Below are 21766 nucleotides of genomic sequence, written 5' to 3'. Positions count from 1 at the left end.
TAAGGATTTGTACTAAATTTAGAACAATTTAAGGAGTATTGCCATCTTAACAATATTAAGTCTTCTGGTCCACGAACATGGGATATTTTCCATATGGGTCTTCCTGCGACTTCCCTGGTTGGTCCAGTGGTTAAGACTCTGTGTGCCAATGCAGGGGGCATGGGTTTGATCCCTGGTCGGGGAACTAAGATCTCACATGCCACGCAGCGTAGTCAAAAATTAAAAAAAAGAAAAAAATCTGGGTCTGCTTTAATTTCAACATTTTATAGTTTTCAGTGTACAAGTCTTGCACTATTTTGTTAAATTTATTCCCAAGTATTTTTTTTTTAATAAATGTATTTATTTTATTTTTGGCTGCGTTGGGTCTTCGTTGCTGTGTGTGGGCTTTCTCTAGCTGCGGCGAGTGGGGGCTACTCTTCGTTGGAGCGGGCGGGCTTCTCACTGTGGTGGCTTCTGTTGCAGAGCACGGGCTCTAGGCTCACGGACTTCAGTAGTTGCAGCACGCAGGCTCAGTAGTTGTGGCTCACAGGCTCTAGAGCACAGGCTCAGTAGTTGTGGCACACGGGCTCAGTTGCTCTGCGACATGTGGGATCTTCCTGGACCAGGGATTGAACCCGTGTCCCCTGCAATGGCAGGCAGATTCTTAACCACTGTGCCACCAGGGAAGTCCTGAAATTATTTTCTTAATTTCAGTTTTGCATTGTTCATTGCTAGTATATAGAAATACAATTGATTATCGATTATAGATCTTGTATTCTGCCACACTGATGAACTTGTTTATTGGTTGTAATAGGTTTAATGAATTTCTTAGGATTTATAAATATATGATTATGTTGTCTGCAAATAGTTTTACATGTTCCTTTTATTCATTTTTACCTAAACTTCCCTGAGTAGAACCTCCAACCCAGTATTGAGTAGAAGTGGTAATTATTTTATAATTATTTAAATTATTTTATAATTTCTAATTCTTTATATTCTTTCTGTGGTGAGACATTGTTGTCATACTGTCCTTACTTTAGATATGGTTTCCTCAAGTTCTTTAAACATATTTATGGTAGCAGATTTAAAGTCATAACTAAATCCCAAATCCAAGCCTCCTCAGGGAAATTTTGTTGGCTGTTTTTCATTGTCTACATGGCGAAAAATTTCTTGTTTCTTTGCATGCTTCATGGTTTTTTTGTTGAAAACTGGACATTTTAGATAATATGTTGTAACAATTCTAATATCAGATCTCTCCCACCCTCAAGGTTTATGCTGCTGGTTTTTTGTTTGTTCTTTTTTTGTTTCTGATTATTCATTGAGTGATTTCCTGGACTCATTATGTAGATTTTGTTTTCTCTGAGGTGTGTAGCCACTGAGTTCTCTGCTGCCTTTTTTCCCTTTTCTCCTTGATTTACGCTTGCTTTCTTAGAAGCCATTCTTGGGTCAGTGTAATTTAGATGAGACAGAAGATTACTTTAAACGTCTTGCCTCTATGTCATCTGTAGATGAGAATCTGTTTGAAAAGATACAACTTCAAACTTCCAGGCAGTTTACAAGACAGCCTTAGCTTTTACTTCCTGCTTGTGCAGGACCTCAAGGTCAGCTACAGATGGAGTGACCAGGGCCTTCACCTTTCCCAGATCTTTCCTGGGCATGTGCACAGCCCTAATAAACATGTGCTCAGCCTAGTATATGTGGGGGGATAAGTGTCCAAATTCTTTTCTTGGATATCCAGTTGTTCTGGCCCCTTTTGTTAAAACAAAAACAAAAACAAAAACAAAAAAAAACTATCCTCTTCTGTTGCCAGAGCTTTCCACTTCCCCAGGGTCATCTAGTGTCCAGGATTTCCTTTTAAATTCCCAATCAGCTCTTGTTTGCCCCAGTTGAAATCACAGCCTTACGCACTCACAATGTTGCCTGGCATAGGGTATAGGGGGTTTTTGTTTGTGTTTTTGGAGAGCTGAGCTCTGAGTTAAATGAAATATCCACAGCACCCTGGGAGTAGAAGTGTTTGCCAGGGAGCTTGAACAAAACGTTTACTGTACTATCAGGTTGTTGCTTTTAATGCAGTTTCTAAAGAGGTAAGACTCTAATGGCTGCAAAGCTAGTGGCTTTTAGCTGTAGTATCACTGAGCTGGGCAGAGAGAGGGTTTGGGAAGTGCCCCCAATTAAGCTGTCGCAGAACCCCACTGTCTCACCAAGGTTCGGTAGTTAGTTTCTCTTGTATAGATGACTTCTAGTTCTCTGGCTTTTGTTAACTTCCAAAATTCTGAAATGACTGAATTTAGTTTTTTGCCCCTATTTTTGTTGTTTTAGCAGAAGAACAAGTTTACTGAGATCCTCTCTCTGCCATTCCGGAAGCGGATCGCTATATATGATTTTAATCCTTTGAAACTTGTTGAGACTTGTTTTATAGCTCAGCAAATGGTCTATTTTGATCAATCTTGTATGTGTCCTTGGAAAAAATATGTATCTTGTAATGTCTGAGTGTGGTGTTTTATAGTCGATTAGGTCAAGTCAGTTAAATCATGTTGTCCTAATCTTCCATTTATCTATTACTAATATTTTGGTTTGCTTATCCTACTAGACAATGAGAGTGATGAGTTAAAATCTCCAAAATGAATACAGATTTGTTTTTCTGTCCCTTTAGTTCTGTCAATTTTTGGTTTGTGTATTTTATTTTAATTAATTAATTTTTGGTTTGTGTGTTTTATACCCATGAGATCAGACCTGTGTCCTTATATTTAGTGTGCCTTTTGTAAAGAGCATGTACTTGAGTCTTGTGTTAATTGTCTGACAGTCTGTATCTATTAACTGGAGTGTATTTTCAACTTTTTTGTGGAAAACTGCACATTTCAGATAATATACTCCAGCAACTCTGGTCAGATCCCTGGCACCCCCAGCTCCCCACCAGCCACCCACGCTAGGTGTATATTTAATATAGTTTGCTTAATCCTCCATCTTGCTATTTCTTTTTTAGTTATTCTTTATGTTTTTGTTTCTTATTTCCTCTTTTCTGGTATTATTTTAGATTATTCAAGGTTTTTTTTTTTAAATCATGCCATTTTACCTCCTATATTAGCTTCTTACTTATACTTTTTCTTTTATTCTTTTAATTATCACCCTGGATATTACAATGTGCATCTTTGAAGTATTAGTTTCTTTTAAATTAGAACCTTTTTAGTACTTTTCAGTCACTTCCAGTACACTGTAAGTTTAAGTCCAATTTACCCCTTTCCCACCCTTTGTGCCACTGTTACCATATACTTGACTTCTTTATACACTATGCAGGCCACAAGGGAGTCACTGTTTTTAATGATCAGTATTCTCTTATGTACCCACATATTTAGGCTTACCAGTGCTTTTCATTCATTCCTGCAGATCCATGCTTCAGTCTGGATCATTTTCTTCCTACCTAAGGAACTTCCTTTGCTGAATCTTAGCAGTGCAAGTCTACTAGCAATAAATCCTACCAGCTTTTGTTTGTATGAAAAAAATGTTATTTCACCTTAAGTTTTAAAGGATATTTTCACTGGATAAAGAATTCCAGGTTGGCAAGTTTTGTTTTGCAGTACTTTAAATATGCCATTCTATTGTCTTTGGTGACTGTAGTTAATAATACTGTATTTCATATTTGAAAGTTGCTAAGAGAATAGATCTTAAAAGTTCTCATCACAAGAAAAAAAAATTTGTAACTGTGTGTGGTGACAGATGTTGACTTACAGTGATCATTTCACAACATATACAAATATCAAATCATTTTGCTATATACCTAAAACTAATATAATGTTATGTCAGTTCACCCCCCCATAGATAGATAATTGGATAAAAATTCTATTAGAATGACTTATTATAGGATATAGTCAGGGTTTTTTTCTATTCTCATATTAAGATTTTTTTTTTCTCCCTCCACAATTATCATGCTACAAAAGAACGCTCTTTCCGGGGTTTTCCCTTGTTCTCTGTCTACAACTACCCAGGTTAAATAGTTCTATATTTTATCCCTGAATTACTAGTGCCTAACAAAGTGCCTGATACATAGTACTTGTTCAAAAATTAATAAATGAATGAGCAAACTGTTAATAGCCAACCCAAACTGCTTAGTTATGTTAACCTATAACACAGGAAATGGTTGAGACCTCCCATATTTAAGTCACAAAAATGATTTCTTACCAGCTCTTCTTAGACCTATATGGTGAGTTAACGATACAGAAGATGACCTTTGCTTCGGGATTGTCAGTAGATTTGAACTAAAAGGTCCATTTAGATAGCATCCTTGACTAAAAGGGAAAGATAATAGGTTAAGATATTTAAAAACATGAGAAATTCCTTTTTTGCTTATGGTCTTCAATTCAATTAGCAAATATCTGCTTATACATTTAGTTTAGACATCTATCTAATGCCTACGGAGTAAAGCAGGACAGCAAACTTTTACTGTAAAGAACGAAGTAGTAAATACTTTGAGCTTTGCAGGCCATAAGGTCTCTGCAATTACTCAACTCTGCCAACTGCAGTATAAAAACAGCCATAAACAATAATAAACAAATGAGTATTGTTTCAATATAATTTTATTGACAAAAACAGGTATGGGCCACATTAGGTCCACAGGCTATAATTTGCTGAACCCTGGCTTCAAGCAGGTTATGAATATCACCTGGAAGGCTTCTTACTACACAGATTTCTCGTCCCATCCCCAAGATTTCTGATTCAAAAGGTCTGTGAAGAAGGTCTCCCCTTCTTCACAGATATTGATTACCCACTGATGCAATCATATCCTGTAACTGAAATGTTTATTACAGGTTTTAGGGTTCTTATGAAGAAATTACATATACGTGAGTAGTCACAGTATACCAACTGATACATAAAAGGCATTTTAAAATTATATATTTTAAAGCTTTTGGCCCAATGCCATACATATAGCACTTCCTTTCTTAGTCACTAGCCTGTTTTCTTCTGTTAGTCAATTCCTGATTGGGCACTTTGCTACAGGATCAAGGACAAATCTAGATTCTCTATTTTCCACTCAAAATTTTGTTAGTATAGGCTGAGTTCTCAAGATTTTCCCTAACTCCTTCATCTTTTTTGTACTTCCACACCCCCTTACTCAAGGAAAATCTATTTTTCAGCATCTGATATTTCTGATGCTATCTTTGTATGTGTTTTTCCACCTGTAAAATTAGAGATTTAGAATAAAGGACTTCTAAGATAACATCTAGCCTTTAGATTCTATAACAGTTTTTGCTCAATAGTAATAATAATTTGTTGGCAATGTTACAAAAAGAGGCAATATGTAAATAATACCACTCAATAAACTCATCTCCCTACCAATGCTCAAGCATTCTTTGTATTTGAATATTCATTGCCTACTTACAGAGTGGGAGAGATGGGGAAAGTAGAGTGTCAATACCACCCAGGGCAATATTCAAATAGAACAATCTGTGTACTCTACCAACATCTACTTCCTGATGAATATTCAAAACAAAGACAGGGTTTTCTCCCTCAGAGAAGAGACCCAAAGCACTGCTCCATAGTCTTCTACCTTAATCCAGGGGGCCTAATCATTGAAACAGCTGTTTAGAATTGAGAGGTCAAATGACAGGTTTTCAGCTCAGTTCCAGAATCATTAATTCCCTGCCTATAACCAGATAAATATATACCGCAATGAGATTACATAAAAAATACTGAAGAGTGTATATGTATAGCTGATTCACTTTGCTATAAAGCAGAAACTAACACACCATTGTAAAGCAATGATACTCCAATAAAGATGTTAAAAAAAAATACTGAAGAAAGCAGGGGGCAAGATAGGCTAGGAGTCCCAGTGATTATTAATAGTTGGTAGGAAGGTGATTAAAGTCAGACTTCGGAATCGGTCTTCAAATCCAAATGCACAAGCATTACAAGAGATGTCAAATGTTATGGTCACAGAGTTAAGTCATATGTTAAGAGCTGATTTCTAAGACAATCAATGCAAATTACCTTGACAAGTTTTGTATCACCTCGTTTATTATTTTTTTGGTAGCTGTAAAACTTTCTGGCTCCAACATCCAGATTTGCAGAGCCATTATCTTAAAAACTGAGTGGGATGACACCATTAGCCCTCTTGAATCTCTGCAGTTCAAATAGGTTCCAGGCATTGGTATAAATCTCTAATAAATTATGAGACTCATAATTGAGAAGCTGGTTCCCAAGTACATTATTTAGAGGACATACTATTGCCAGGCAACAAGTTATTAGATTTAATTACAGAGCACTTACGGCGATGAACGATGCATCAGGATAGGTTAAAGGCAAGCCTCTTTAGTGTAGGGGTACCTATAGTTGCTGGCCCTCAGAGTTTTGGTACGCAATTTGCCTACATTTCCCCAGGGAAAGTCTGTTCAAAGGAAATGAGCTGTGAGTTCTGAATACGTTGTCCACAGGGAGGGTCTGGGTCCCAGCAGGCATTCCATGCATAGCAGTTTAGCCATTCTTTTAACCCTAGGTACTAACACCGTACTTGGGTAATTCAATTGTCAGCTAACCCAGAGAAGCATTCTTCAACCCTTCCTGGAATTTCCTGACCAGTAAAACTTCATCCTAGGTCTGAAACTTAAGCAGAAGGCAGTATCAACTGTCATATGGACACCATACCCCTGCAGGGTACTTGTTAAGCAGCTGTTTATCTTCAAAGACCCATTTTAATGTAATCCCAAACTCTTTACAGTAGTCAAGCAGGTCTCAGAAGGGTTGTAATGACTAAGCTAAGGTAGAAAATGAAAATTGCCATAAAAGAGCAAAGAAAAGGTGTTAACACTAACAAACGTAGTAAGGTAGATAGCTGGGGGGAAGCAGCCGCAAGGCACAGGGATATTAGCTCGGTGCTTTGTGACAGCCTGGAAGGGTGGGATGGGGAGAGTGGGAGGGAGGGAGACGCAAGAGGGAAGACATATGGGAACATATGTATATGTATAGCTGATTCACTTTGTTATAAAGCAGAAACTAACACACCATTGTAAAGCAATTATACCCCAATAAAGATGTTTAAAAAAAAAAAAAAAAAAAAGAAAAGGTGTTAAAGAGATTCAGAGGCGAAACATTACTTTTCCTTGGAGAACAAGGGAGGGGGATTGTCAGCGTGTTATTCTTAAACTGTGACATCTGAGCTCAATCTTTAAAGACATACAGAAATAGGGGTCAGAGGGTCTCTTCTAGGTAGAGGAAATAACTAAAAAGGGGCACAACTGTGCACAAACAGAGGGAATATCAAACAGTTAAGCCTGACTGGATTTTCAGATAAATAAAGGTGATACCGGAGAGGTATTTTGGTGTCATAAAGTAATGGCCTTCTTTTTTTTTTTTTTTTTTTTTTTTTTTTTTTTTTTTGCGGTATGCGGGCCTCTCACTGTTGTGGCCTCTCCCGTTGCGGAGCACAGGCTCTGGACGCGCAGGCTCAGCGGCCATGGCTCACGGGCCCAGCCGCTCCACGGCATGTGGGATCTTCCTGGACCGGGGCACGAACCCATGTCCCCTGCATCGGCAGGCGGACTCTCAACCACTGCGCCACCAGGGAAGCCCTGGCCTTCTTAATTAATTAAAATCTCAAGTCCTCTAAGAGATGAACAGTGGTAAACTCTTTTTTTTTTTAAATTAATTAATTAATATATGGCTGCATTGGGTCTTTGTTGCTGCATGCAGGCTCTCTCTAGGGGCCACTCTTCATTGCGGTGCATGGGCTTCTCATTGCGGTGGCTTCTCTTGTTGCAAAGCACGGGCTCTAGGAGCGTGGGCTTCAGTAATTGTGGCATGCGGGCTCAGTAGTTGTGGCACGCAGGCCCTAGAGTGCAGGCTCAGTAGTTGTGGTGCACGGGCTTAGTTGCTCCGCGGCATGTGGGATGTTCCCGGACCAGGGCTCAAACCCATGTCCCCTGCATCGGCAGGCGGATTCTCAACCACTGCGCCACCAGGGAAGCCTCAGCAGTGGTAAACTCTTAAGAGTAGGTAATACAGTGGCTGTTCAAGTAGGACTAATTCTTCTTCCTTGTGGTTTTCCTCCTTTGGAGTCCTCTCATCATACCTAACATAAGGTTTATAATACTTCACTTTTTTTCTCCAGGCAAAGCATAAAGAAAACCAAATTTAAGTCCTATATTACGCTTTACACAAATGAGGCAGCTGAAAAATATAATTCAGCTTAATTTTCAAAGGGACTGAAACTAAAAACGAAATTATGAGAAAACTTCAAGGAAGAGTCTAACACAAGTTACATGCCTGTTACTTTCACGTAGAGAGCTTTCCAAATCATTTTTCTACTCTTATACTTTGCAAGACTGCTCATCTCTGTTTGCTTAATTTTTCCAAGTAAGGGTGCAACTTTGTCATGAGGGAGTAACAGAATTTTAAATCTCAGGCTAGGAATTTGGGCAGTATTCTATGGGTGTTGACAAATGTCCAAAAACTTAATGATTAGAAAAAACTGTATAATCAAAGTTTTGTTTACGGAAGATTTCTGGTGGAAGGGTAGAAGATGGATTGGGTAGTGAAGGATATTAGAAATGGAAGGATAATTCAATAGCCCACGTAAGGAATAATGAAAGCATGAAATAGTGTAGGCAAAGTGATAAAGGAAAAAAAGGAATAGAGAGGAAAAGAGGTTTAGAGATAGACTTGACAACTGTTATCTATAGAGTAAGGTAACAAGATGTACAGATAACACCAAGTTTTCTAGGTAAATCAATTTTGTAAGCAACCACAAAACTAGAGGACTGCAGCACTGTGCCAGGAAATGAGGACAGAATAATAGTAACAGAGGGAAAAGCAGCTGGAGGGATGAGAAATTTGGTTTCAGACATAGTTTCAGGGAGCAAGAGGTTCAATATTTAAATCATGCTGAAATCACAGGGTGATTTAAAATCATAGTCAGAGAAGCTATGATCAGAATCCAGAGCTATCAAAACTAGGAAATGTGATCTCCATTCTGGAGTACGCTAATAAATTCAAAATGAATGCCTCGTGATTACAGAGTTACAAGCCTATTTGTTTTGTGCTACTAAAGCTTAAATGTTCCCAAACAAAATGTCACCATACATTAATGATCTATAGCTATGATGTCTAATATGCCTGCCATTTATGTCTATATGATAGTTGCATATGGCTCTTTGTATTTTAATTAATTAAAATCAAATCAAATTTAAATTAAGTTCCTTAGTCATACTAGACACATTTCAAGCTCTCAATAGCCACACGTAGCTAGGGACTACCAAATTGCACGTACAGCTATAAAAAATTCCAGTCATCACAGAAAATTCTATTGGACGGCACTGATCTAGAGACTCGAATTTCAAAAGGAAGAGTGGTTGTAAATGCTTCATATATTCCCCTTTACCCTACGTTCAAAGTATACTTAGAAATTTATTACTGAGAAGCTCCAGCTTCTGCACACTAGAAAGATAACTTCTAGCCTATCTCTTTAAAGTAGACGTTTCCTAATATGGCCAATTACTGTATTCTTCAAAGTTCTAAATCTTTTATGAGGCATATGATTTTGTTTTAATGAGTGTTAAGTAAATATATGGAATCTGCCTATACTTACCTTTAACTCTGAGATATGTTCGTATAAAGATTAGTTTTCCTTGGACCATGTTTCTATTTTATTATCAATCGTGTGAGGCAGGAGTATAAAAATAACCTTAACTCAGTGCATCAAACGTTTCTTTTATCTTAAATGCATTGCTGTTACATCAATGTGATGGAAAGATGAAAAAATAGAATCATTTTCATCATTCTTTCTTAAACTCAAAAGTATTCTCAAGATATTTCCCAGGGTTAAGAAATACCTGTCATATTTTCAGTTCCTAACGTCATTTACTTCGTCATATCCTGCTTCCGTTAACAAAACAACAACAACGACAGCAGCAAAAACCATTATCCTGTCTAGGCTCTGGGCTAGCTTTGGACCAAAGCTCATTTTCCTGTGATGTTCTCTTCATACTTGAATCATTCCTATTTTATAAATCATTTCACTCAATTTTTCTTTCATAAAAATGGAGTTCATCTACTTGAATGTACTGTATAAGATTCAAATTAATAAACCACACAAGCATCTGGAAAATTACAATGATCTGATCATATTTCATATACAAAACGTTCATATAAATTTTAACAGATAAATAGCTCTGATCCAACACTGCCACCTACTGTTTCAAATGTGTAACTACACAGGTCAAGTTAAAGCATCAACACAACACATGCTCAGTCCTAACAAAGTGGTTTAACAGGAAATTTACACTGGTTCCAATTTTATTAACATGGTTAGATAATTGACTAAATAGAAGCTTATAACTCACATAAGATATCAATATCTTTCCTGGCCTTTAAAAGGCAAAGTATTGAATCCTTTGTTATCAGAGTAAGTGGATATATATACATTGAGAAGATCTCAGCTCCTGCAATCAATCTCCCAGCCTCACTCACTTGGTTGCAGTTATTGACAACTCTCCTTTGTAGGATTAGCACTGTTTAGTTCCAAGTAAATACTCAACAGAATATACAATATATTAGTAGTTTTAGTTCCCCAGCAGGAACAGGGCTTAAAAGTGTCCTGTTATCTTACATCTCACATCTGAGGTAACATCTGCGGTGAACCTTGGGGATGCTCCTCCTTTCACAAGTCAGACACTGTTGACCAACCTCTGAATACTACGCAGGGGCCTGGTGACTGCCCCTAATATGGCCACCTCCACCGTGGCTTTCCCAGTACTGCATCCTAAATTGATCCTTGTTTCCTTAAACTGCCTCCCTGATTCATGTTCTTAAGGCTCCAGCATGCTTTGTACCCAACTTACCTATTTTGGGGGAAAGGAGATTACCTTCTTTTTAAGAATCAGTTTCTCTATCAGGCCACGTTACAAACAAAGCCATCCTATACTAAAATACTTCCAGTGTTCCTTTATGCTTTTAGAACTATTTCAAACTTCATTCACAGAAAGAAAGTTGATGTATTAGATTCAGGTTTCTTGAAAAGGCTCTGGGGATTTTACCTTAAAATGCCAAATTCTTGGTGAGGCCTTTTGCCATTATTGCGTTCCCACCTTGGAGAAGTCTGGTCGATAGGTGGCAGACCTGAGGTTCCCGAGCTCCTTCTCAGCTGTGGGGTTGATAAACTATTCCTACTGTTTAGCCCCTGTTGGATAATTTAACAATGATTAAAATTGTTATCCTCCAATATGCCGTAAAAGATAGTCCATGGAAATATCAATACAAAGTACAGTTGACCCTTGAACAACTCGGGGGTTAGGGGCACTGATCCTCTGTGTAGTCGAATAATCTGGGTGTCATAAATAACATACAAGTGGGCCTTCCCTATGCAGGCTTCCTCCATATCCGGATTCCGCACCCGCGGATCCAACCAACTGCAGATGGTGTAGAACTGTAGTATTTACTAATGAAAAAGATACGGGTCTGAGTGGACCCACACAGTTCAAACCCATGTCATTTAAGGATCAACCATACATTTTTAGCATGTATAGGAGAAACAAAATATTTTATTCTGAAAATCTGTCAATTTTACTCCAAACATAACATTCTATATTGTTCTTCTATTTATCTTCCTCCAACTAAAACATGATTTCTGAACTCCCTATAGTTTAACCAAATTTTTTTTCTTTTGTACCTTTTATTCCTAGTTTTATGAGAAATATGCAACTGACAATTTTAAAAGTAGATACGAAAGATTTACCCTGAAAAAAGACTTCAGAGGGCAAGCTTAGGATCAGGAGTGATCCCTATTTCCTAATATATTTTCAGTACAATGCTAATGTACATAGATAGAGGTTAAACTGCAGAATTCTGAGCTACCTTTTGAATTAATGACTTAATTAAATTCAGAACACCTTTCACATTAAGAATATTTTACCCTAATTTTTGAAAATATTCTCGGTTAATCCAAATGTTAACCAGAATATTCCATTTTTGACCATTGTGAATAGGTGTTTTAATGAAATTGACATTAAACAGTTTCTGCTTCTTATAAATTTCCCCTATCAGCAGACACGAAACCATCTCAAAGAGATAAATACCATTTATATTTAAGTTTTCCCAAGGATGTTGATTTTTTAAAGGTTCAATGTTAGTTATATTTACATTGAAAAAGTTGTTTATGTAACATCCTTTCTCACTATAATTTAGGTCCATACAATCTTTCTTAGTTCTTAATACACGTATAAGACATTTACATTAAATTATCTGTTCTAACTCCCTTTTCCTTACTAATTATTTTTTCATAAATGCTCTTGCTCTTTTCTGAAGTAACATCAGGCTTTTTATATTCTTTTCCAAAGCAGAGATAAATTACATAAGAAATTCAAATAAGAAATTTTAAAGAACACAAAGAAAAGAAATAAGGGTTACTTCCTGGTTCTTATATGACTTATTCCTATCAGTAAATTCTAGTACTCAAAATAAGCCTTATTACCTAGAATGTTCAGAAAATGAGGAATTAGGCATCCTATTTAATTAATATTATTGTTTAAATGTTTCTAAAATGTACAGTACACTTTTCTACATAGTAAACGTAATAACAAACATAATACTGATATCAATGTGATTTTTTGTTTTTTTTTTTTTGGCCTCATCATGCGGCTTGTGGGATCTCAGTTCCCCGACCAGGGATTGAACCCAGGCCACAGCAGTAAAAGCCCAAAATCCTAACCACAAGGCCACCAGGGAATTCCCTCAGCGTGATTTTTATCACTAAGATTTTTAAGAATTATTATTTTTTAAAATTACTATTCTAAACATCAGATGTCAATGGAAAATACAAAGGAAGAACAACATATCAAATGAAAACTAACTCAAGAATATATTAGTTATTTTATTGATGAATTTATTCCTATCCCTTTTTGTTGCTTGTGATTAACCTTTCTCATAGGTAGAGTGCTAAAAAAAAAAAAAAATGCCATATAACTTAATTACCATTGGGTTTTGTGTAATGCAGGTGCTACTCGATACACTTTAAAAATAAAAGCATCACATAACTACCTATGATCCAGATTTGTGAACAATAATTATCAAAAATTTGCCCTAATCGGGCTTAATTTTTCAACACTTCTAAACAATAATGCTGAGAATTAACAGAATTAACTGATGATCAAAGTCTCTCCAAAAACTATATTTAACTTGTTCTAAGCTCTAGATCACTATTACAATGAACAAAATTAACTGGTTTGAATTTCATCTTCTCTTAGTTTCTTTAGCCAGTAGAATAAAGTAGTTAAAATAATCTCTAAAATATTTCTATTTTTAAAGTTTTATGATCTTTGCTACTGGTAAAGGTATTGATAGTCAAATAAAAGAATTAAAAGCAAACTGAACAGACATAATGTATACCTATTTAGAACAGTATTTATTATTTTCTAAAGGAAATCCTATTTTGAATCAGTGATATTTAAAGAAAAATTAATCCCATATCTACTGATGGAAAAGTCAATGCCTATTGGGCTATAGTAATCTCCAGTGGGTAGGCGGGAGGTAAGGAGACACAGTTCCAAAAAATGTGAAAATCAGTTTAAAATAATGCTGTGTAATTTCATAAAATGAATATTATAATGATCATTTTTTCTTCGTTTAAAAACAATTTCTGGTTTCTAAAGAATAAAATAGAATAATGACACAATTTGAATACTAGTTTGCTGTACAGCCTGAAATTAAATTTGCCTGTTGTTCTCTACTTCTTAAAAACAATAACAACAATAATAAAAAAGAGTTGCTACCAATGAAGTTATAACTGCTAATTACAGCAATATTATTTAGAATAAAAACTGAATACTTGCTTAGAATTATTTGAGATTATGACTACCTCTGAAGTCCCAAGCAACTCAATGTACTGGAAAAGAAGCTGGCCCTTTAAAAAGAAATTCTATTTTATGCAAGATTTAAAGGAGCAGTTTTAATTCAAAAACATTATTAAACGTGATAAACAGGGCTGGCTGATTACTGTATTTTGACCTTGTGAAGTTTTCTATCTCCTTTGTCGGCTGGGTCCTCTATTTCAGAGCAGTGATAAAATCCAGGAAATGGTGTGAGAGGATTAATCTTTGGCCTACAGGAGCCAGAGAAAGCACCCATCAAGCTACTGATACTCCGGAGGGAAGAAATGACTTGCGGGGGAAGGGTTGGGTCAACCAGAAGATCTGACACCATATTACGAGCCTCATTTAGCACCGAAAGATCAACTCCACTTCCACCTCCAGAATTCTAGAAAAGAAAAAAAAAAAAAAAAAAACCCATAAAATTATATATGTGTTACACGGAAAAGTTAACATTTAAGAAAAACTTAACTCTAACAATAACTAAGTACTTGAATCCTATTAAATATTAATTTTCATTTATTTGGACTTGGCATAAATGATACATCAAGTGGTACGATTCTAACTTTAAAATTTTTGATGCTGATATAACAGATATTGTGAACTTTAATTTTTTTTCTACATTAGTGTATCTCATATTTAACGGTATTCGTTAATGACTTCCTTATAACTAGTATGGAACCAAATTTGTGTTTCTTTCAGAATCTATAGTTTGGGCATTTTATTAATTTATTAATGATTCTCTTTCCTCTATGTCAAAATTTCTTTCAAACATATACAGCATTTCTTTTATTTACTCCTCACTTAAGAGGCAGTCTAGCATAGTGACAAGGCTTTGTTGCAAAGACATCTGAGTTGGAAATCTAGACTTTAGCCCTAACTGCATGACTTGGAGCAAGTTATTCAACATCTGAACTTTTCAGTTTCTTCACTGTAAAATGGGGATAACAACTACCTCATTAAGGGCTGATATGAGAATTAAATCTGATAAGCTATGTAAAGCACATAAAGCAATGCATGGTACATATATTTAAAATGCAATAAATAAAACTATTATTATCCATATTATAGAAAATAATGAGATAAAAAGGAGAAAAAATGGTGTCAGAGTTCAAAGGAGATAGTGATAACACTGAACTGAATAGTTAATATGGAAGGAATAACAGGACGCTGGACCCTTAAAATGGATAGGAAATACATTTTTTAAAATTTAAAATTAATATTTCATTGATGAATATATATGATATGATTTTTACTTTTTGAAAATATATATTATGTTCAACTCAATTTCCCACAGAAATAAGTACACTGATAATCAGAACAGTGAACTAAATGTTACTTTGGTTTGTTTTATTGTGCCTTGAATTTACATCTGGGTGTGTTCGTAAGTATTCAAAGTATTTATTGAGTTCACTGGTTATTAATTACCCTCAACACATTTTGAAATTGAGAAATGTTATGAAAGTTAGACCAACAATTAGCTTAGTAATGTCTTTGCTCTTTGTGGAATTCTTTTCTTTTCCCTTGTGAAGTATTATTTTGTATTAGCTTTTATCTTAAAACGTTCTCCATTATTGGGCCATAGCCCAGCTATTTCTAGTCTTTATAAGCAAACACCTCTCTCTATATGTCACTGTAGATATTAAGCATACTTCTGACAGATAGCTTCCCCTAACTTGAACTACTGAACCAAAGTAAATGAACCAAACCAAAATCACTATAAAACTACCCTTGCATATGTTGGTCAAACCTATACCTCCACAAATTGTGTATAACAGTATCTGTTTTCCCTCACCCAAATAAGAAATCTGTTGTCATTTGAGTTGGTGTTCCCTTATATGCAGTGTGTCATTTCTCTCTGGCTGCTTTCAAAATATTTTCTTTGCTTTTAGTTTTCAAATGTTTAATTGACATACCTCGGAGTAGATTTCGGGCGGGGGGCACTGATCCTATTTGGGATTCACTCAGCTTCTTGAATTTGCAGAATTACATCTTTTGTAAAATTTGCCATTATTTCTTCAAATACTTTTTCAAACCTACTCTCTCTCCTTCTCAGACACTGATGATATGAACGTTGGATCTTTTGTTATTGTCCACCAGGTCCTGAAGGCTCCTTTTGTCTCCATTTATTTTCTCAATGTTGTTCAAATTGAGTAAATTCTACTGATCCATCCTCAAGCTCAACAGATTCTATGCTCTGTCATCACCACTGTATTGAGACCATTTTACAAGTTTTTTATTTCCATTATTGCATTTTTCAGTTCTATAACTTCCCTTTTTTTTTTTTTTTTTTGGTAACTTCTATTTTTTTGCTCAGATTTTCTATTTTGTTTATTTGTTTCAAGAAAATTTGTAATTGCTTGTTAGGATGTTTTTATGATGGCCGCTTTAAAATTCTTTGTCAGACAATTCCAAATCCCATCATCTTGGTGTTAATCATTGACTGTGTTTTCTCATTTAAGTTGTGATTCTCCTGGTTCTTGGTATGACAGGTGATTTTTAAAATTTTATCAACATTTTGGTAACTATGCTAGAAGACTCTGGGTCCTATTTAAATCTTTTATAGTAGGAGGTGGTCTTCCTCTTTAGATTTAGCACCAAGTCCTAGTCTACTTTTTCAGGCTGTAGTTCTAATGAAAATTTAATTCTCAGGGCATTCACAGTGGTATTTTCCGTCTGCTTGATTTTCTCCTGGTGCCACTAGGGTTTCCACTGGTCCCTGCTGGTGCTGCGGGTGAGAGTTGGTGAGGAGCTTCCTCAGGTTGGGCTATCTGGTGCCTCTAGGTCGGGGAAGGGAGTCTCCAAGCCACAAGGACCGAGAGCACTTTCTGGGCTAGGCACCTGTGTTGTGGAGACCTGGCCACCCTCTGTCTCATTGGGGAAGGGGAGTCTCATGCCTAGTAGGGAATAACCATACTTCCCTGGCCACTTAACGTCAATGGAGTTCCTGATCAATTTCCCCTTGGTGTTGTTGGCAAGACTCTCACTCAGTTTTAAGGAAAGGAAGAGCCTACCTGCATCACGTTCTGTTGTTAGGCTGGGAGTCTGCATTACCCCAACATTTGCTGTTGGGTGACAGTTACAAGACACCCTGTCACACTATGTTGTTCCTCTGTTACTGGGGTCCCTAATTTCTCCTCTTTGCATTTTTCAGAGTTCTCCTTTGTTCGCCTCTTGCGTTATTTCCAGAGTTTATACTGGTACTTAGCAGAGAGTATCAGGGAGAATTAAATCTGATGATACATGCAGAACACATAAAGCAATGTATAGAATATATAGGTAAAGGGCAATAAATATTATTATTATGGAAAGTGGTGAGATAAAAATACAGATAAAATGGTACCAGAGTTCAAAGAATATATAGATAACTTTAATCTGAGTGATTAACAGACACATCATGGTAAGGGTGGCATTTGAGCTGAGCTGTTCATTTGGTAGGATTTTACTCAAAAAGATTAGGAGAAAAGAATTTTTTACAATAAAAACAAACAATATTTGGGGGAACTCATTCTTCAAGAAGAAGAGAGCATAAATAAAGGTACAAAAGTGGTGAAATAGTGACGTACAGGGAACGTAAAATTTTTTAAGTATAGGCTATATATATATATACTTTTTTTTTTTTTTTTTAAGAGCAGTGGAAGATAAGGTTGGAACCAATATTTGATAACACCAGATTCCAGGCTAAGGAATATGGACAATGGAGAGTCATGGATTTTGAGGCCGTCAAAGAGAAATAAAGCAAGAAAAGGAAAAAAGAAGTGATGGAAGGCATTAAAAAGAAGGCAGTACTTATGATGTTAAGACCTGACAAAACTGTGAGAAAAGAGCATTCCAGGCACACAGACTAGCGCCTGCAAAGATGCAGAGGCAGAAGCCTACCTGGCTTGTTTGAGGAATAACAAGGCCAGTGTAGCAGCAGCAGAGTAAATGAAAGAGAAAAGCAGAAGATGAGGTCAGAGAAGTAAAAGGGAGTAAAGGAAGGGACCATATTGTGCAGGGTCTTTTAAGTCCATGATTAGGACTTCAGCTTTTATTTTTGGTGAGATAAGAGCATAGTGAGCAAGAGACTGACATCATCTGACTTACGTCAGATCGAATGGAATATTCAAATTATTTGCTATAACTTTAAAAGTTTAACTTAAATTCTTATTTCCCATTTGGCTTATATCTGGCAAACTCTTGTTTTTGTACACAGAGCCAAGAATACTACATTTTAACAGTTACTGTGGGAGTGGAGGAGGGGGAGGAGTAGGTAGCTGTGTGTCCCTCAAATGCTAAAACATTTGTATCTTATACTATAATTTCAGAGATGTTAGTATTTATTATTATTGAATTTAATATAATATCAGCTTATATTTTTGTGTGCTTACTATGTACCAGGCACATATTATTATTTTAATCAGCCCTCTGAGGAAACTGGTATTATTCCCAATTTATAGATGAAGAAATAGGTTCAAAGTGTCTTAAAAGGCTTGCCTAATTTTTCAGCTGGGAGGGACTAGTTTGTATCAGACCAACTCTTCTGCCTAGGACAATAGGTCTAGAAAAGCCAAAATAAAATAGAAATAGCGTCCATTTCAGGGCATCAGAACACAGTCAAGCAGCCAGGGCTTGAAAAAACAAGAACCTAGAGTTAAGAGAAAAGATTGAAATGAGCCCAATATTCTGTGCTACTTTTTCCTTTCACAGAATTTGCTACTGATTCATAGCTGACATGGGGCAGAGAAGATGAGAAGCAGAGCAGTTAAGAGGCTAGGAAACAGCTTTATGCTGGGAGACCAAAACTGGAATTTAGGGTTATAAAGACAGGGAGAGCTTTAAATGCCAAGCAAGATCCCAGAGAGAAGGGAAGAACAAAGATGCAAGCTTGAATTCAGAGCTGCTTTTCCCCTGAAGATATTTGCCAATCTGTAAACAGTGGCCAAGAGATGGAGAAACCAAGCAGAAATCCTCAAAAAGATTTCTGTTTTGAAAGTAAAATATCGTTTTCAGCAGTCTCAGTGCTGGAGAAAACAAAACAAAAGGAGTTCCGAGAAAAACACCACTAACCAAACTGTTATGAGACAGAAAACCTGAATAGTACTAAAACTATTAAAGAAACTTAATAATTTAAACTTGCCCATAAGAAAAGCTCCAAACTGAGATAGCATCACCAGAGTATTCTTCCAAAGGAAGAAATGAAACCCATCTTACCAGACTCCTCTAGATAATAGAAAAAAAGGTAATTTCCCACCTTATTTTATGAGGCCAGTATAACCTTTATACCAAAAACATGCCAAAAACATGATGAAAAACAAGAATAATAGGCCAATTCTCTCACGTAGACATAGATTCAAAATATTAATAAGTAAAATCCAGTGATATATGTGTGTGTGTGTGTGTGTGTGTGTATTTTTTTTTTTTTTTTGGCTGAGTTGGGTGTTCGTTGTTGTGCACAGGCTTCAGTTGTGGCGAGCAGGGGCTACTCTTCGTTGCGGAGCACGGGCTTCTCATTGTGGTGGCTTCTCTTGTTGTGGAGCACGGGCCCTAGAGCACGCAGGCTCCAGTAGTTGCAGCATGTGGGCTCTAGAGTGCAGGCTCAGTAGGTGTGGTGCTCGGGCTTAGATGCTCCACGGCATGTGGGATCTTCCTGGACCAGGGAACGAACCCGTGTCCCCTGCATTGGCAGGCGGATTCTTAACCACTGCACCATCAGGGAAGTCCCTGATACATATTTTTAAAAAGAAAATACTTCTTGATCAAATTTGCTTTACTCTGGGATTCCAGGGATGGTTCAACACAGGCACAAATATAAAACAATATAATTTACCACATCAATAGAAAAAATGGGGGAAAATCCAGGGATCATCTCAATAGGTGCAGAAAAAGCATCTGATAAAATTCTACACCCATTTATGACTTAAAAGAAAAAAGTTTTTAGTAAAATGGGATTAGAATAGAACTTTCTTAATCTGATAAAGGGTATCTATAGAAAACATTAGTGGTGAACATACTGAATATTTTCTCCCTGAGTTCATGAACAGGACAAGGCTGCCTACTAGTAACAATTCTATTCAACACTGCATTAAAGACCCTAAACCATACAGTTATGCAAGAAAAATGGCAAAGGACTGGAAATAAATTAATAAACCTGTCCTTATTCATTGATGACATTATTATATCCCTAAAGACTCTAAAAGAATCCTCAGGGCTTCCCTGGTGGTAGAGTGGTTGAGAGTCCGCCTGCCGATGCAGGGGACACGGGTTCGTACCCCGGTCTGGGAAGATCCCATATGCCGCAGAGCGACTGGACCCATGAGCCATGGCCGCTGGCCCTACGCGTCCGGAGAGGCCACAGCAGTGAGAGGCCCGCGTACCGCAAAAAAAAAAAAAAAAAAAAAAAGAATCCTCAGACAAGATATTAGAATTAATAAGTAAATTTAGCAAGGACACTGGATAAAAGAATCAATATATAAAAATCAACAGAACTTCTATGAGGCAGCACAAACTATTAAAAACATGGAACTTCTAAAAATTGATACCTTTTACAATGTTATACAATTTTAAAAATTAAATATCTAGGAATAAATCTAACAAAATATGCATGACCCCTACACTAAAAACATTATTAAGATAAAGATAATACAGATCAGTGAAGGAATATACCATTTTCATGGATTGAAAGCCTCAGTATTATGAGATGTAAATTCTCCTCATACTGATTTATAGAGTCAATATAGTCTCAATCAAAATCCTAGCAGTATTTTTTTTGTGTGTGGAAATTTTCAAGTTTATTAAAGAATAGTCAAGATAACTTTGAAGAAGAACAATGCTGGAGAACTTACTATCAGATGTCAAGACTTATTATAAAGTTACAGTAATTAAAGTAATGAGTGTGGTATCAGTGTTTCAGGAGAGACAAATTGACAAACAGACCAGAAGAGAAAGTCCTGAAACAAATCTACATATGGTCACTTGCTATATGACAAAGGTTATAATACAGTGCAAAGAAGAAAGAATGTGTATTTTGTTCAACAACTGGGTCAATTGGATAACCATATGGGGAAAAAATGTCTTGATCTATAAATCACACCATACAGAAAAATCAATTCTAGATGCATTACAGATCTAAAGATGAGAAGTAAAACAATAAAACTGCTAGGAGGTAACAGAAGAGGGTAGACACAACCCAGAGGGTAGACACAACCCAGGAGGTAGACAAGGTGTTCTTAAATAGGACACACACAAAAAAATCAGTAGACAAAAAGGAAATGATTGATAAGTTGGCATAAAAGGGAATGATTGATGGAGTACTTTTAATAAGACACCATGATAAGCCACAGACAGGGAGAAGGTTTTTTTTTTTATGAATGTATATATTCATGTCCAAAATACATAAAGAACTCCTATGATCACTAAGTAAAAGGTAGATAATCAGCGGAAAAAATGGGGAAAAGATCTTTACCAGAGGATATCTGAGTAGCAAATGAACATAAAAAGATTCTCAGCTTGATGAGCCATCAATGAAATACAAATACTAAAACCACAATGGATATCCTTCAACAGCTACCAGAATGATTTAAAACAGACACTACCAAGTGTTGGCAAGGATGTAGAGCAACTGAAACATCCATATACTGCTGATGGTTGGGTAAAAGTGATACAACCTCTTTGGAAAATTATCTGGTGCTTCCTACTAAAACTGAACATACACATGTATACCCTATGACCCAGCAATGCACTCTGATGTATATATCCAACAAAAGACATCAAGAATGTTTCAGCAGCATAACTTGCAATAGACAAAAAACTGAAAAATAAAACAAATGTCAATCTGCTATAGAATGGATGAAGTAACTGTATATTCATTCAATGAAACACTAAATAGAATGAGAATGGATGAATTACTACTATGTATAATAACATGAATTAATCTCACAGATAAATTTTGAAAGAAGCAA

The 21766-nt window shown here is 36.3% G+C and overlaps 1 protein-coding gene across 2 annotated transcripts in view; it reads right to left on the bottom strand.

Annotated features, from left to right (window-relative positions):
- The window catches only part of PDE3B (phosphodiesterase 3B), a 176172-nt gene that overhangs the window by 46028 nt on the left and 108378 nt on the right, over window positions 1–21766 (bottom strand). For both annotated transcript variants that reach the window (XM_032641473.1, XM_032641474.1), the window contains exons 3-5: window positions 13966–14214; window positions 11001–11143; window positions 4156–4262 (exon numbers count right to left, since the gene is read on the bottom strand). In XM_032641473.1, coding sequence (XP_032497364.1) covers window positions 4156–4262; window positions 11001–11143; window positions 13966–14214 — 499 coding nt within the window. The remainder of the gene's footprint in view (window positions 1–4155; window positions 4263–11000; window positions 11144–13965; window positions 14215–21766) is intronic.

The sequence above is a fragment of the Phocoena sinus genome, chromosome 8 (genome assembly GCF_008692025.1).
Source record: "Phocoena sinus isolate mPhoSin1 chromosome 8, mPhoSin1.pri, whole genome shotgun sequence".
Taxonomy (NCBI): domain Eukaryota; kingdom Metazoa; phylum Chordata; class Mammalia; order Artiodactyla; family Phocoenidae; genus Phocoena; species Phocoena sinus.
The sequence above is the reverse complement of the archived record's forward strand: the minus strand, read 5'-3'. Positions and strand labels throughout refer to the sequence as shown.